Source organism: Dama dama, chromosome 5 (genome assembly GCF_033118175.1).
Source record: "Dama dama isolate Ldn47 chromosome 5, ASM3311817v1, whole genome shotgun sequence".
Lineage (NCBI taxonomy): Eukaryota > Metazoa > Chordata > Mammalia > Artiodactyla > Cervidae > Dama > Dama dama.
Genome location: NC_083685.1, coordinates 90920065 through 90932865, shown reverse-complemented (window position 1 = coordinate 90932865; position 12801 = coordinate 90920065). Strand labels below are relative to the sequence as shown.

Here is a 12801-nt window from a genome sequence, read left to right as displayed (position 1 = left end):
AACAAGGTATAGAAGGATGTGTATTAAAATGCTAACATTTTCTTTGATAAAGTAAGGCTATGAACAGCATTACTTGTTAACCTAGATATCTATATTATCTGAATTTTTATACCCACCACTTCTAAAAATTAAAAAAATTTACTTTAAATTTGAGAAAAATAAAATAGAGTACATATTTTTAAACTAGAAGCATACACACTCCAACTAGAGAGAACATCTAAAAGGTTATTAGCACTTTAACTTACAAAAGACTAATTCATTAAAAAAAATCTGTATATAAAAAATTGAGTTGAACACAAAAACTGAAATATCCAGAGCACACAAAATTAAGGGTTATTATTCCTTAAATATAGTGGCATCATCCAAATCACTGAAGAAATAACTAATCCACCAAAATATAAATGACCAAAGGATATATATAAACATTCCAAAAACAGGTAATATAAATGACTGTGGAGAGGAGTCAAAACTTCAAAGTATGGCCATGAGTCTTCTTATTCCATTTTTCTCCTTTATCTCCCAGTTTTGACCTAAGAGTGTGATCTAAGTTACGAAACTATGTTTAGGGTGCTGACAAAAAACACTTAAAGAAATTCTCCCCCTGTCCAAAGGACCAGGAAAAGGGAATCCTGTGATCTGGAGACTGGCAGGAGGGAATGCCTTCTTTTTGGTCTTTTTTCTCTCCTCAGCCATAGAATAGCACTGTCCCATCAGGAGAAAAACCCCAATGAGAAAACCAATCTCTCTGGTCAGAAAAACTGGGAAAACAGGGCCTCTGTCATCCAAAAAGTATGAAGGGAATTCCCATTATTTTTTTCCCCTCATCTCTCTCCTTTCCCCACTTCACTTAAGGGCAACCCCAGATATGGGGAGCTGTACAATGCAGAGGTCTAAAAGCTCTGACAGAAACATGTCTTTCTGGAACTGGGAATAAAGCCCTGGAAACTGAAGAGCATGTGGGACATCATGGAGAGTAGAGAGTTGGAAAAGAGATCCCCTAATTCTCTGCACAAACCAGTACAATTATGATTTATGTTTGTGTAAAACAGACTCAAAGAGGTGCAGCAAAGACTGTGCTAAAGAGGACCTAATCAGTGATATAAACCACTGCCCAAGTCTCAGATTATCACTGAGAGGTACACTGAAGGGCAAATCCAAAGAGCACAGCAAAGGTTTTGAAATCAGAACTGATATTAGAACTACTTCTCACAGAAAGAGAGACAGAACTTGCCATCTAACTGGTAGCTGTCTGAAACAAACAAATCAACACTCTCCAGGGGATATTAACAGGATCAGAAATGACAATATTCAAAATGTCCAGGAAAAAATCCAAAATTACTTTTCATGTAAAAGCAAATAAACAAATAATATACATAACTGGAAAGTGTAACAAATTATCAAGTGAAAAGAGTGCCAATAGATGCCTGTTTTGAGATGACTAATGTTGGAATTATCACATAAAGAAATTAAAGCAGCTATTATAATCATAGTAAATAAGATAATGGTTAACACTCTTGAAACAACTGAAAAAAACAAAATTCTTAGCAGAGAAACTATTTTTTAAAAAAAGAACCACATGGAAAATTTGGAACTGAAAAATACAGTATCAGAAATTTTTTTTTTTTTGGGGAAAAATTTTTAAAAATTCATTGCATGGTCTCAACCATAGAACAGAAATGATAGAGGAAAGAGTCAGTAAACTTGAAAGGAGAGCAAATGAAATTATCTAAGTTGAAATAAGAAAAGAAAAAAAATGATTGAAAGAAATGAATGGAGCCTTAGTGACTCATAGGACAATATCAAACTAAGTTTTACATCACTGACATTCATATAACGAGAGGAAAAATAAATTGGTAGAGAAAAAAATTGTTTTGGTAATGGCAGAAAACTTCCCAGATTTGACAAGAGATATAAATTTAGAGATTCAAGGAGCTCAGTAAATTCAAAACAGGAAAAATTCAAAGAAAATCAGAGCTGCACACATCATAATCAAAATGCTAAAAAACAAAAGTAAACAAGAATTTGAAAGACCACAGATTTTGGTAAGAAACACTGGAGGTCCCAGAAAGTAGAACAATATCTTTTAAAAGGTGATAAAAGAGAATCTATTCCCAGTAGATCTGCTCTAAAAGAAATACAAAATATTAAACAAAAGAAATCTGGAGTGGCTACATTAATATCAGACAACAGACTTCAGAACTGGGTAAGCCACAAGGGATAAGGAGGGACATTACATAATGATGGTATTCCATTATCAAATCCTACATTTGTATTCACCTGAATAACAAAAGAACTTCAAATAAAATGAAGCAAAACTGATAGAACTGATAAAGAGAAATAAGACAAGCCTATAATTATACTGAGAGCCTCCAACACTCCTTTCAGAACTTTAAAAGTAGTCTGAAAATATACAGAACACTGTAGAACACCACTATCAATGAACGTGATAGGAGGGGGTGGCAGAGGATGAGATGGTTAGAGAGCATCACTGACTCAATGGGCATGAATCTGAGCAAACTCCAGGAGATAGTGAAGAAGAGGGGAGTCTAGCATGCTGCAGTCTATAGGGTCCCAAAGAGTCGGACACAGTGAACAACCACCACAAAAACTTAGCTACTGATAGGCTACTGTTGAACAGAAGCCTTATTGATAATACAAAGTCAATCAAACATACTTTGTATGTTATATACATTATATACTGTATTCTTACAATAAAGTAAGTTAGAGAAAAAGAAATTTTGTTAAGACAATCATGACGAAGAGAGAATACATTGATAGTACCTACATGTATTTACTGGAAAAAACCTGCATATAAGTGGACCCATGCTGTTTGACCCATAAGATCAAATCCATGCTGTTTGACACTCAACTGTAGTCTCTGCAAAGACTACACTTTACACTGTTAAGCTAGAGTTAACATAGAGTCATCCATGTAAAACTGACAAAGGTACATGATTTGATTCTTGGACATCTTCAAAAGCTGTCGTGAAAAACTACAGGAAGAGAAAACAGCAGAGAGGAACTTTCACAGCAACCCTAACCATAAACTCCATAATTTCTGCCGAACATAAATATTAAGTACATAAATACCCAAAGTACAGTACTAATACAGCTTGCTAAGCTACAGATCAGGCTTAAAACATGCACGTGTGTAAAAAGTTCTATGAGACTGCAATAATCTTCCTTACAAAAGAAAAAAACAGACTATTAGATTATATTTTAAAGATATCTAATCTGTTCTTCAGGGAAAATATCATTATTATAACTCACCATATCCTTCCTACTAAAAGAGAATAGTAAAAAACATTAAGAATCCTATAAACAGCAAATGAGATCTAATTTGTTTCTGGTTCCATAAAAACAGACCAGAGAAGCCTATCATTTATTAGGCTACTGAGGGCTGAATGTAAAAGATACACAGTTTCTGTGGATGAAACCATTTTATTCAATCCTAAAACACAAATCTTTAAGAAAGCTGATGAAACTAGAATTAAAACCCAATATACTTTAAAATCTCAGGCTCTTAGGATTTTCAGAATTAAGTAACTGCTCCACATTTGCAAAAATTGTCAAATAATTGACAATAACATCAGTCAAGCAATAGAAAGAAGGGGGAAGGGTACTGATAATCACAGCATATTCAGTATTACTTGAGGAATGCTCCTTAGATGAACAGTGATGATGTCATGGTATTCCATCTTTAAAGAACCTTCAGATTTTCACAAAAAGGACATTGTTGGCTTTAAGCAACTGCTTCAATACCATAACGCCCTTTTCCCTACATCTGTTACTCAGAGGGCTCAAGCTCAGAAACGAGCCAACTTAGTCAAATGTTCAATCACTTTAGAGAAAGAAAAACTGTCTCTTTACAGAGAATGGGCAGACACGCATTAAACTGTCTACTATACCTTCCCTCAAAAGAAATACACATGTATACCAGTTACTATACCAAAAACTAGAAATGACAAATACAACTGAGAAATGCCACCAGTGAGATAAATCTGACGTTACAGGAATCCCCATCAGGCTTAATCGACACAGAACTCATCTGATGTCTGGTACTTCAACCTACTTATAAATATTATATATAATTATAAAATTTTAGGATTGGAAGAAATTGAAAGTATTTGGTTTCAAAAGGTCACATGCCTTTCTCAAAACCACGTGGTGAATTAATGGTGGAAAATAGAGAATCAATCCCCTGAACCACTGTTAAGTATGTCAAATTGAAAAGAAGGGAAAAGGTAAAAAGCAAAAATAATATTGTTAAAGAAGTCACTGGAGGGACTTTCCTGGTGGTCCAGTGGTTAAGAAGCCATCTTCCAATGCAGGGGACATGGGTTCAATCCCTGGTCAGGGATCTAAGGTCCCACAAGCTGCACAGCGCCACAAGTACTGAGCACAGAAGCTCTGTAGCCCAGGTGCTACAGCTAGCGAGAAGCCTGCACACACCACAGTGAAAGATACCACATGGCCAAATAAATAAATGAGATGTCACTGGGTCGTTGAGTAGGAGAGCCTACATAGGGCAGTTATGAATACTGTTTAATTCTGAGCACTGATAAAGATATGGAATGTATAAGTAATGTGTAGCCATAACCATGTCTTGTAGTCTTATCCTTTTGTATCTTTCTTAAACCAGCCCACTTTCCTCCATCTCAACAATCACCTGTTTATTCCATCCAGGCTATTTATCTTACCTGGGCTACTTATTATAATGAACTTCAACAGGGTGCCACTGCATCCGCTTTTGGCCCCCCTCCAATTCATTTGGTCTCCTACAACCAAAATGACCTTTCAAAATGCAAATCTGCTTATGTCATCCCCTCTATTTAAGTGCTCAATGCCCTTACACTTTACTTTGGTTGAAACAAAAATGCTTACCGTGACTTTCAAGTAACTGTATGGTCTGACACAACCTACTCTTTACCCTCATCTCCTTCCAACTTCCTCTGATGACAGGGGCTTCCCAGTTTATCACTGCTCCTCTTTCTACAGAGTGGTGAACACACAGTGACTAAAAACACAGGTCCTGAAATCATATTATCTAAGTCCCCAAACTGGATCTGCCAACATACTTACGGTAGGCAGTTAACTTGTTGGACAAGTAACTTAATCTCTCTGACCTCAGTTTTCCCATCTCTAAAATTTTGTTGTTGTTGTAGTCGCTAAGTTGTGTCCAACTCTTGTGAGCCCAAGGACTATAGCCCGCCAGGCTCCTCTGTCCATAGGATTTCCCAGGCAAGAATACTGGAGTGGGTTGCCATTTTCTTCTCCAAGGGACCTTTCCAACCCAGGAATCGAACCCATGTCTCCTGTGTTGGCAGACTGACTCTTAACCACTGAGCCACCACGGAAGCCTCTAAGTCATGGGGGGTTTGTGAGGGTTAAATGAAATATGCAGATAAAACATAGTGCTCAAAATTATTAAGTCAAACTCCTCTGCTTTTTGATTTCTGGTTGTCATCTCCACAGGGCAACTTTTCCCAATCCAGTTCTTCCAGGCACAATTAATTGATTTTCTGTGTGAAACTTCCATAAAATTTGCTTATACTCAACTAACACATCTCATTGTACTGAATTATTTAAGCATCTATCTCACCTACCACTGAGTTCCTTAAAGGCAGAGGCTACCTTACTTATCTTTGAATCTTATACACCTAAAAATCTCTCTCATAAAGAGTAGGCATTCAAGAAGTGTCAGAGTAAAAAAAAAAAAGTATCAGAGTGAATATAGATATTACACAGGTAAACAATGAAAAATATGGTTTTAACAAGCAGAAATTGAGACACTATATACAAAATTTTGCTGCACATTCATCTTTTGTCAAAGTGTAATCCTTAGCCACCTGCATGAGAATTGTGTAGCATGTTAAGAGTCACTGGATTAGAATAACAAAAGCTAACCCAATTATTAAAAGTAAATTTAAATGAGAAAATTAATCAAAATACTACTGCAAGGTCCCTAAAAATAATGAAGTTATTTAACTGAACCTATTATAGAACCAAAGTTAATTATTTATAAGCCAAGACTGTTGGTAGGTTCAACAATTTCTGAACAGGAGGATCTGTGGGACAAAATACAATTGTCTTGAAATTATTCCCAATATGATATTTTCCCTAACACAGACAAAGCTTGGAAGGAAAAAGGGACAACAACTTAAAATATATAAACAATTTAACCTATACCAAACCATGCCCAAACATGAGAAGAACTAACAAGCAGCTGTATGAAGTACTTTGGATTATTTGAGAGAAGATATATCTGCTCTCAATTATTTCCATTATAAATTCCACTACATGAAGATTCACTTTCAAGTTACATTTCTAAGCTTTATGCCCTCCCTAGTATTGCCCCTCAAAAAAGGCAGTTTAACAATACTCATATTTTATAACTCTCCTTTTAATTATTACACAACTGAATAGACACAAACCCTGCTTTTCTGTCATTTTTGTTCAAAAGGAAGAAAAAGTTCTTATGTTTCCCAAATCTCAATAAATTTATAGTTTTCCTTTAATAGCAAAGCAAAATTACAAGATACAAATGGATTTTTTTTTTTTTTTACTGTCAAAAGATCTGGTATATGGATTAGATCTTAGAATCTCTTTCAAAAATAAAAGCAGGGCACACTGTGTGACAGATATAAACAGACTCAGAACACCAGCACTATAAATGGTAGTTCAGATAGATATCCTTTAAGTCAAAATTTATGCATGAGCGTCTGATGGGTTAAGTGGTTTGCAGAAGTGGAATTTAAAATCTCAATTTACTAAATGCAAGGTAGTATCCTGAATTGGATCCTGGAACAGAAAAAAAAAGTACATCAGTGGAAAATCAGGTAAATCTGAATAGAATCTGTAATTTAATTAATAGTCTTATATCAATGTTAACTTTGTCATTTCAACAAATATACCATGGTTATTTTAAATGTTAACATTAGAGGAAGCTGACTGAAAGGTATGTGAGAACTCTCTGTATTATCTTTGTACTTTTCTATAAGTCTAAAATTATAAAAGGCCCATTTTAAAAAGTCTAACCCTGAAGCTAATTTCTAATCCAGAATGTTTCCCTTCTGTTTCCATAAAAATCTCAAAACATGAAGGAATTAGGTTTAATACTAAGTGTACAGAGTACACAATGCCAAGTAACAAAGCACAGCGCTTCCCTAACGCTTCTCCTAGCCAAAAAAATTTTAATCCTGTTTTTCTGTTTAATAATGAAGAGAACTAAAATTCACTGAATTCTTCTTATATTACAGCATTTTTCTTAGTTTATTGACTTGTCACAACTGTCCTAAAATAATTATCAACCCAAATTATATTTGAAGTTCAGAAAAGTAAAGTAATTTAATTTGCTCATTATATCACATAGCTTAGAGCCAGGTTTCCACTATATGTCATCAACTTTAACTTCTGTTAACTTTAGTTATCTATATATTTACACGAGTAAGAAGCATTTGTCACTAAATTTTAGATTCTACCTCCAGAGTATTTCACATCAAAACCATTACTAGCCAAACACACAGCCCCTACCTTTTATTAAGATCTCTGTTACCTCTTGTCTGTTCTTCAGAAAAAAGCCTCCCAAATGAGCATTCCAATCTCTAGTCTTTCCTCCTTAATTCATTATGATGTACGTTTTAGTAGTTGTTTGCTGGCCTCCCAACATCTATCCCCACTTTTCAGTAATGGCACTGATTTCTTTTGGGGAAATTACCTCTCCTCTGCTTAGGCAGGACTATCTATAAAGATGCCAAATTCTCGCCTCACAGATGAATGGACATCAACCAAGATAAACCAATAAACTATTTCCAGGGATTCTGAATTTTGAGAAAAATGACCAAAGTTATCAGGAAAAAATGGATGACATGCTTTCATTTCAGTGACATCCTGATTAGACTATCAATTCACTCCTGATATTAAGACCCAGGAACTGCTCGAGACAAGCTCTCCAGTCTTCCTTTTGAGTTTATGAGTAATTTAATACTTTTATAATACATTTCTTTTCTCCTTAAGCAGTCTATTTTCAAACTAAGACCTTAATAGATAGGGCACCCCCTGACTCATTTAAGCACCTCTACAGCACCACTCAATCCTCCTACTCAAAAAGTTTAAATGGCCCACAACTTCTCACCATTACAATCTTCACCAGACAGACCTTTCCAGGTTCTCCATATGAGTCCAATCTAAGTTTTTAAACTTATTTCTCACCAATGGCATTACATATATTTATTAGTGCTATTCTCTCCACTTGCAATGCTATCTATCAAATACCTTGTCTGCCTAAAAATCTTATCTACCCTTCTAAATCTATTTCAATTGCTCCCCTGTATGTAAATTGTTATTGATTCCACTAACTCACTAGGATATTGTAGCAAAAACTCATGCAACTCTATATCTGTTTTATTACATCTGCATTCACTTATTTCCATATGAGTTACATAATTCCACTGCCCCCACTAACTTCTCCATAAGGCAGAAGACGGAGTAGATAAATGTCAAGCATGTGCTGTCAAAATTCAATCAATAACGATGCCATAACATTGGCCATACTACTATGATAAAATTTAAACCAATCCTAATGCAAGCTCTTCAAGCACAAAGAAAATGATACTGAACAGAAACTCAAATCTACACAAAGAAATGGAGAGCCAAAGAAATGGCAAATATATGGTATAAATACAAAAGACTTTTTAAAACAATTTTAAATTATCCTTTAAAATACAAAAGGCTGTTTACATGAAAACAACAATGTAACGTGAGTTTTTAACACCCAAGAAAAATGTATAAAAACAATAGCACACAAGATTAGAGGGAAAAATATAAGAATACCATTGTAAGGCTCTTACATTATATGTGAAGTGTTATAGTATTTGAAAGTGAAATGCGTTAAGAGGCCTATTGTAATCTTAGTATAACCACTTTAAAAAAATATATGGCTTGTTAAGACAGTAGTAGAGATAAAATTAAATAAATAAATATACTTAATCCAAACAAAGGGGGTGGGGGAATGACAAAAGAACCATAAGATGAGACAAACAGAAAGCAGACAGCAAGAAGGAACACTGAAACCCAACCATATTGTTATTTTCATTAAATGTAAATGGTCTAAGAACACTCCAAATAAAAAGCAGAGACAGAATGAATTACAAAGCAAAGCCCTTTTCAAAAAGGCAATTAAAAAAAAGCTCTCAACAGGAAACTCACTTTAAATACAAAGAGGAAAATATCTTAAAATAGAAGGATATAAAAAGATATACCATGCAAACACTGTTAATACCAGGGTAGCTTTAGGTACACACCCAAAAGAAATGAAAGCAGAGGCTCAAAGAATACACACACCAAGGTTTGAAACAGCATTATTCACAACAGCCAAAATGTGGAAATAAAAAAAAAAAAAAAAGTGCAAAGTGTTAGTCACTCAGTTGTGTCCAACTCTTTGTGACCCCATGGACTTTAGCTCCTCTGTCCATGGAATTCTCCAGGCAAGAATACTGGAGTGAGTAGCCATTCCCTTCTTCAGGGGATCTTCCTGACCCAGGGATCAAACCCAGGTCTCCTGCACTGCAGGCAGATTCTACACCATCTGAGCCACCAACAACAAACCAAATGTCTATCAACAAATGAATGGATAAACATATACATACAATGAAATATCATTCAGCCTTTTTTTAAAAAGGGAAGGAAATTCTGAGACACGCTATACCACGAATCAGTCATGAAAACAAATGAATAATTATAGCTGACATTTCAATATTCCTCTCTATAATTGAGAGAACAAGTATAGAAAACCAACAGATGTACAGAAACTTAACAATCAAATAATCTGACTTAATACACATTTAAAAAACACTCCATGACTAAATGCAGAATACACATTTTCTTAAGCTTTATGGAACCAATCTAGACTATACACTGGGCCAGAAAACAAGTCTAGTAAATATAAAAGAATTAAATTCATACAAAGTGTGTTGTCTGACCACACAGAATTAAAAATTAAATTAGGAACATTCCTAAATATTTGGATATTAAACAACGTACTTCTAAATGACACATGATTGGTCAAACAGCAGGACATAAGAGAAACTAGAAAATACTCTAAACTGAATAACAACGAAAACATGGTATATCAGACTCTATAGTTCACAGGTGAAGAAGTACTTAGGAAATTTTATAACACTGAATCTTATTATTAGAAAACAAGAAAGATGTGGAGAGGCAGAGATGGCAGACGAGATCGCCAAGGCTCAGGTCGCCCGGCCTGGTGGCGACACGATCTTCGGGAAGATCATTCGCAAGGAAATCCCAGCCAAAATCATTTATGAGGATGACCAGTATCTTGCTTTCCATGACATTTCCCCTCAAGCACCAACACATTTTCTGGTGATACCCAAGAAACATATATCCCAGATTTCTGCAGCAGAAGATGATGATGAAAGTCTTCTTGGGCATTTGATGATTGTTGGCAAGAAATGTGCTGCTGATCTGGGCCTGAAGAAGGGCTATCGAATGGTGGTGAATGAAGGTTCAGATGGGGGCCAGTCTGTCTATCATGTTCATCTCCATGTTCTTGGAGGTCGGCAGATGAACTGGCCTCCTGGTTAAGCATGCTATAGGGATAATTTTGCCTTCTCTATGCAGTGATCAGGTTTGCAAGTTCTAATATGCTTAACAATTTGGTTTTTTTTTTTTTTGCCTATGTATGGAGATATTGAAAAAATAATTAAAAAAACTCATACATAATAAAAGACATTGTTGCATGGAAAAAAAAAAAAAAAGAAAACAAGAAAGATGTGAAATCAGTAACATAAGCTTCCAGCTTAAGAAACAAACAAGAAAAGAGCAAATTCAACACAACACAAGCAGAAAGACGGTAATAATAGTAAAAAGTCAATGAAATTAAAAACTGAAAAAACTAAAAGAAAAAAATCAGTTTCCAGTTCTTTGAAAAGATAAAACAGTGAAATCTCTAGCAGACTGATACAGGGGGAAAAAAAAAGAAATGATACTAATTACCAGTATCAGCAATTAAAGAGAGGATATCACTACAGGCACTAAAGACATTAACAGAATAAGGGAACATTATGAATAACTTTTACCAGTTAATTTGATAACTCAGATGAAATAGACAAAGTGTTTAACAACCACAAACTATCAAAGTTAACTCAAGAATAAATAGATAAACACATGTAAATCCATGGCTGATTCATGTCAATGTATGGCAAAAACCACTACAATATTGTTAAGTAATTAGCCTCCAACTAATAAAAATAAATGAAAAAATAAATAAATAGATAACCTAACTTCAATAGCTCTGTTTCTACTAAGTAAACTAACTTTACAGTTAAAAGCTTTGCAACAACAACAACAAAAAGCTTTGTAACAAAGAATATATGAGGCCCAGATGGTTTCACTGGCATATTCTACCAAATACTTAAGAAATAACACCAGTTATACAAAAGTTCTTCCAGCATTTAAGCACTTACTAACTTATCTTATAAAGTCAACAATACCATGATATCAAAACAGATATGAACAAGAAAACTACAGACCAGTATCCCATACTGATACAAATGCAAAAATTCTGAAAAAATAAAAAATAGAACTCTGCAAATTATGAAAATAATATATCATGACCAAGTGCAGTTCATCCCAGGAATGAAAATCCATCAATGTAATTCACTCTATTTGACTAAAAAAGCATAACCATATGAATTCAGTAGATGCAAAAAAAAACAAAAAACTGACAAGGTTCAATTCATTCATGACAAAAAAAAATGAAAATAGAGACTCAATATTGTTAAGTTGTCAATACTCCCCAAAATGAGACAAAGATTCAACACACTCTCAAAAGACCAGTAGTCTTTTCTGGAGAAACTGATTCTAAAACTTACATTAAAAAGCAAAGCACCTGGGATAACCAAAACAATGTTGAATAAAATACAGTTGGAACTCTCACTCTGACTGAACTCAAGACACCAGAAAACTACAGTAATCAAGACAGTGTGACACTGGTGTTAGAAACAAATGAATGGAATGGGTAGAGACCAGAAGCAAACCCATAAGTATACGGTCAGTTGTTTTAAGACAAAGGTACAAAGATAATTAAAAGGGGAAAGGACAGGCTTTTCAACAAATGTAATGAAATATATATGTTTTAAAACCTTTACCTCATCCTTAAAAACTCAGTCAAAATGAATAATGGACCTAAATGTAAACCCTTTAGAACTTCTAAAAGGAAGTAAAGGACAAAAATTTTTTGTGACCTTGGTTTACTCAAAAATTTCTTAAAAGAAACTGACAAACTAGACTTCATCAAAACTGAAAACTGCTCTTTAAAGGATACTGTTAATAAAAATCAAGACATGACTGAGAGATAATACTGGCAAAACCTGTATATATCTAATAAAGGGCTTATAAACGAATAAACAAAGAATTTCTAACTAAATAACAAACAGCCCATTTTTTTCCCCAATTATTTTTATTAGTTGGAGGCTAATTACTTTACAATATTGTAGTGGTTTCTGCCATACATTGACATGAATCAGCCATGGATTTACATGTATTCCCCATCCCGATCCCCCCTCCCACCTCCCTCCCCATCCCATCCCTCTGGGTCATCCCAGTGCACCAGCCCTGAGCACTTGTCTCATGCATCCAACCTGGACTGGCGACCTGTTTCACACTTGATAATATCAAACAGCCCATTTCTAAAATGGAGGAGATGGCAAATAATTTGAAGACACTTAGCCGATGAAGTGTATAGATGGCAACTAAGCACATGACGTGTAAACCAAAATA

The 12801-nt window shown here is 34.8% G+C and overlaps 2 protein-coding genes across 3 annotated transcripts in view; one reads left to right on the top strand and one right to left on the bottom strand.

Moving 5' to 3' along the window:
• TAOK1 (TAO kinase 1) overlaps positions 1 to 12801 on the bottom strand; it is a 96473-nt gene that overhangs the window by 60481 nt on the left and 23191 nt on the right. The gene's annotated exons all lie outside the window — the stretch shown is intronic.
• On the top strand, positions 10197 to 10697 carry LOC133055912 (adenosine 5'-monophosphoramidase HINT1-like). The gene has a single exon (XM_061140994.1). It carries the CDS (start codon positions 10225 to 10227, stop codon positions 10603 to 10605), a length of 381 nt encoding a protein of 126 aa, XP_060996977.1. The 5' UTR covers positions 10197 to 10224; the 3' UTR covers positions 10606 to 10697.